The 1,501-nt window shown below is 43.2% G+C and overlaps 1 protein-coding gene across 1 annotated transcript; it reads left to right on the top strand.

The window, feature by feature from the left end:
• Nucleotides 1–214: 214 nt before the first annotated feature.
• On the top strand, nucleotides 215–1,261 carry LOC138020954 (adenosine receptor A1-like). The gene has a single exon (XM_068867841.1). The coding sequence runs from the start codon at nucleotides 215–217 to the stop codon at nucleotides 1,259–1,261; it is 1,047 nt and encodes a 348-aa protein (XP_068723942.1).
• The last annotated feature ends 240 nt before the right edge of the window (nucleotides 1,262–1,501 follow it).

Raw genomic sequence — 1,501 nt, 5'->3', positions numbered from 1 at the left:
TATGTTTTCTAGTTATTGGCTTGCAATAGTTTCTCAGTACACGTCAGGATCTATAAGGAAATGTCAAATACGGCGTGCAAATAATCTATGTTCAGACCACCTAAATTATTAAAGTAAACAAGAAAGACAAAAAAACAGATGCTAAAGGTCTCCTTCTTCAAATCCCAAACGGCGTTCCTCTTTAACCAGTAACCGCTACACTCTCAACAGAAACATGAAACGGAATTGCACCACACCAGATTGGGAAGACCAACAGATCGCATTCACAAGCATCGCATTCGCCGTCATTATCGCAAGTGCCTGTGGGAACTCCCTGGTTCTCAGAGCTTTTTGCAAATTTTCCAACCTGCGAACTGCTTCTAACATGATTGTGATGAGCTTGTGCGTTGCTGATAGTTTGATACCTATCTGCTTTATTCTCCAAATTATCTCCACAGAGATAAAACATAGATCCAACAACGGCCGGATTCATTCTCGCAACTTTTGCAAAGCAAGCGCGTTGTTCAGCTTATTTTTGACCACGGTCATCATTCTTCATCTGGCGTTGATCAGCGTGGATCGTTTCATCGCCGTCAGGTTCTCTTTGCGTTACCACGCTATACTGACCAATCGCCGAACGCTGATCGCTTCCATTGCAATGTGGCTGTGGGCTGCCCTTGTAACTTTGGTCTTTCCGCAAGCTATTTGGTTAAGAAACAACGACAACCAAGCCCTTCGAAAGCTTGTTCCCGCTTTTTATCCATGCCTAAAACTCTGCATTAGGTTAGGGGGAAAAGAGCGAAAACCCACCCCGTTGCCGTCGGAGACGACGGAAGCGTATAAGATTTTCTTTTTGCTTACAATTTTGGGTATCCCGTTGGTGACCATTTTATGCTCGTACATCTACATCTTCAGAGTGTCCCATAACCATCGAAAACAGATCCGAACACGGTACAACAATCCAAGAATATCCACTATAACACAAGAACTGAAAGGGGCTCGCATCCTGGCCATTATGGTCGCACTTTGTCTTCTGAGTTTCCTCCCACTAGTCTTATTTAGCAGCCTCCGTATTGCCGATTGGCTTCCAGATGATCGTCGGAAAAAGGGGGATAACTTTAGCTATCGCAAGCTCATGAAGCAAATTAAGACGTACGCATACATCTTCGCGTTGGGTTTGAACGCCATTTGCAATCCTCTTGTCTACGGCTTGGGAAACCAACAGCTCAGAAGCGCTATTCGAAGACTGCTTAAACGCACTTCAGTAATCAGCCCTGCATGACTGCCGATGAAGTATCTCGCTTTAACATTTCAGGAGGACTAACTGATAAATGACTGTGAAGACATGAAATTCAGTTTGTTTTATGCAGAACTAGCCTAAGAAACATGGTTAAGCCATGAAAGCTATATCTTACAAACTGTCAAGTTTTAAGTATTACCGTCTTTTGGTAAATTCTAATTTCGACTGTGTCATTAGCCTTGTAGAGTGTAAATGGCTGAATCCACACAGTGACTTAGAAGT

This window comes from Montipora capricornis, chromosome 10, assembly GCF_036669925.1.
Source record: "Montipora capricornis isolate CH-2021 chromosome 10, ASM3666992v2, whole genome shotgun sequence".
Lineage (NCBI taxonomy): Eukaryota > Metazoa > Cnidaria > Anthozoa > Scleractinia > Acroporidae > Montipora > Montipora capricornis.
The sequence above is the reverse complement of the archived record's forward strand: the minus strand, read 5'-3'. Positions and strand labels throughout refer to the sequence as shown.

Excerpts from the sequence above, each read along its gene's own strand:
- LOC138020954 (XM_068867841.1), top strand. The coding sequence starts at position 215 with ATGAAACGGAATTGCACCACACCAGATTGGGAAGACCAACAGATCGCA.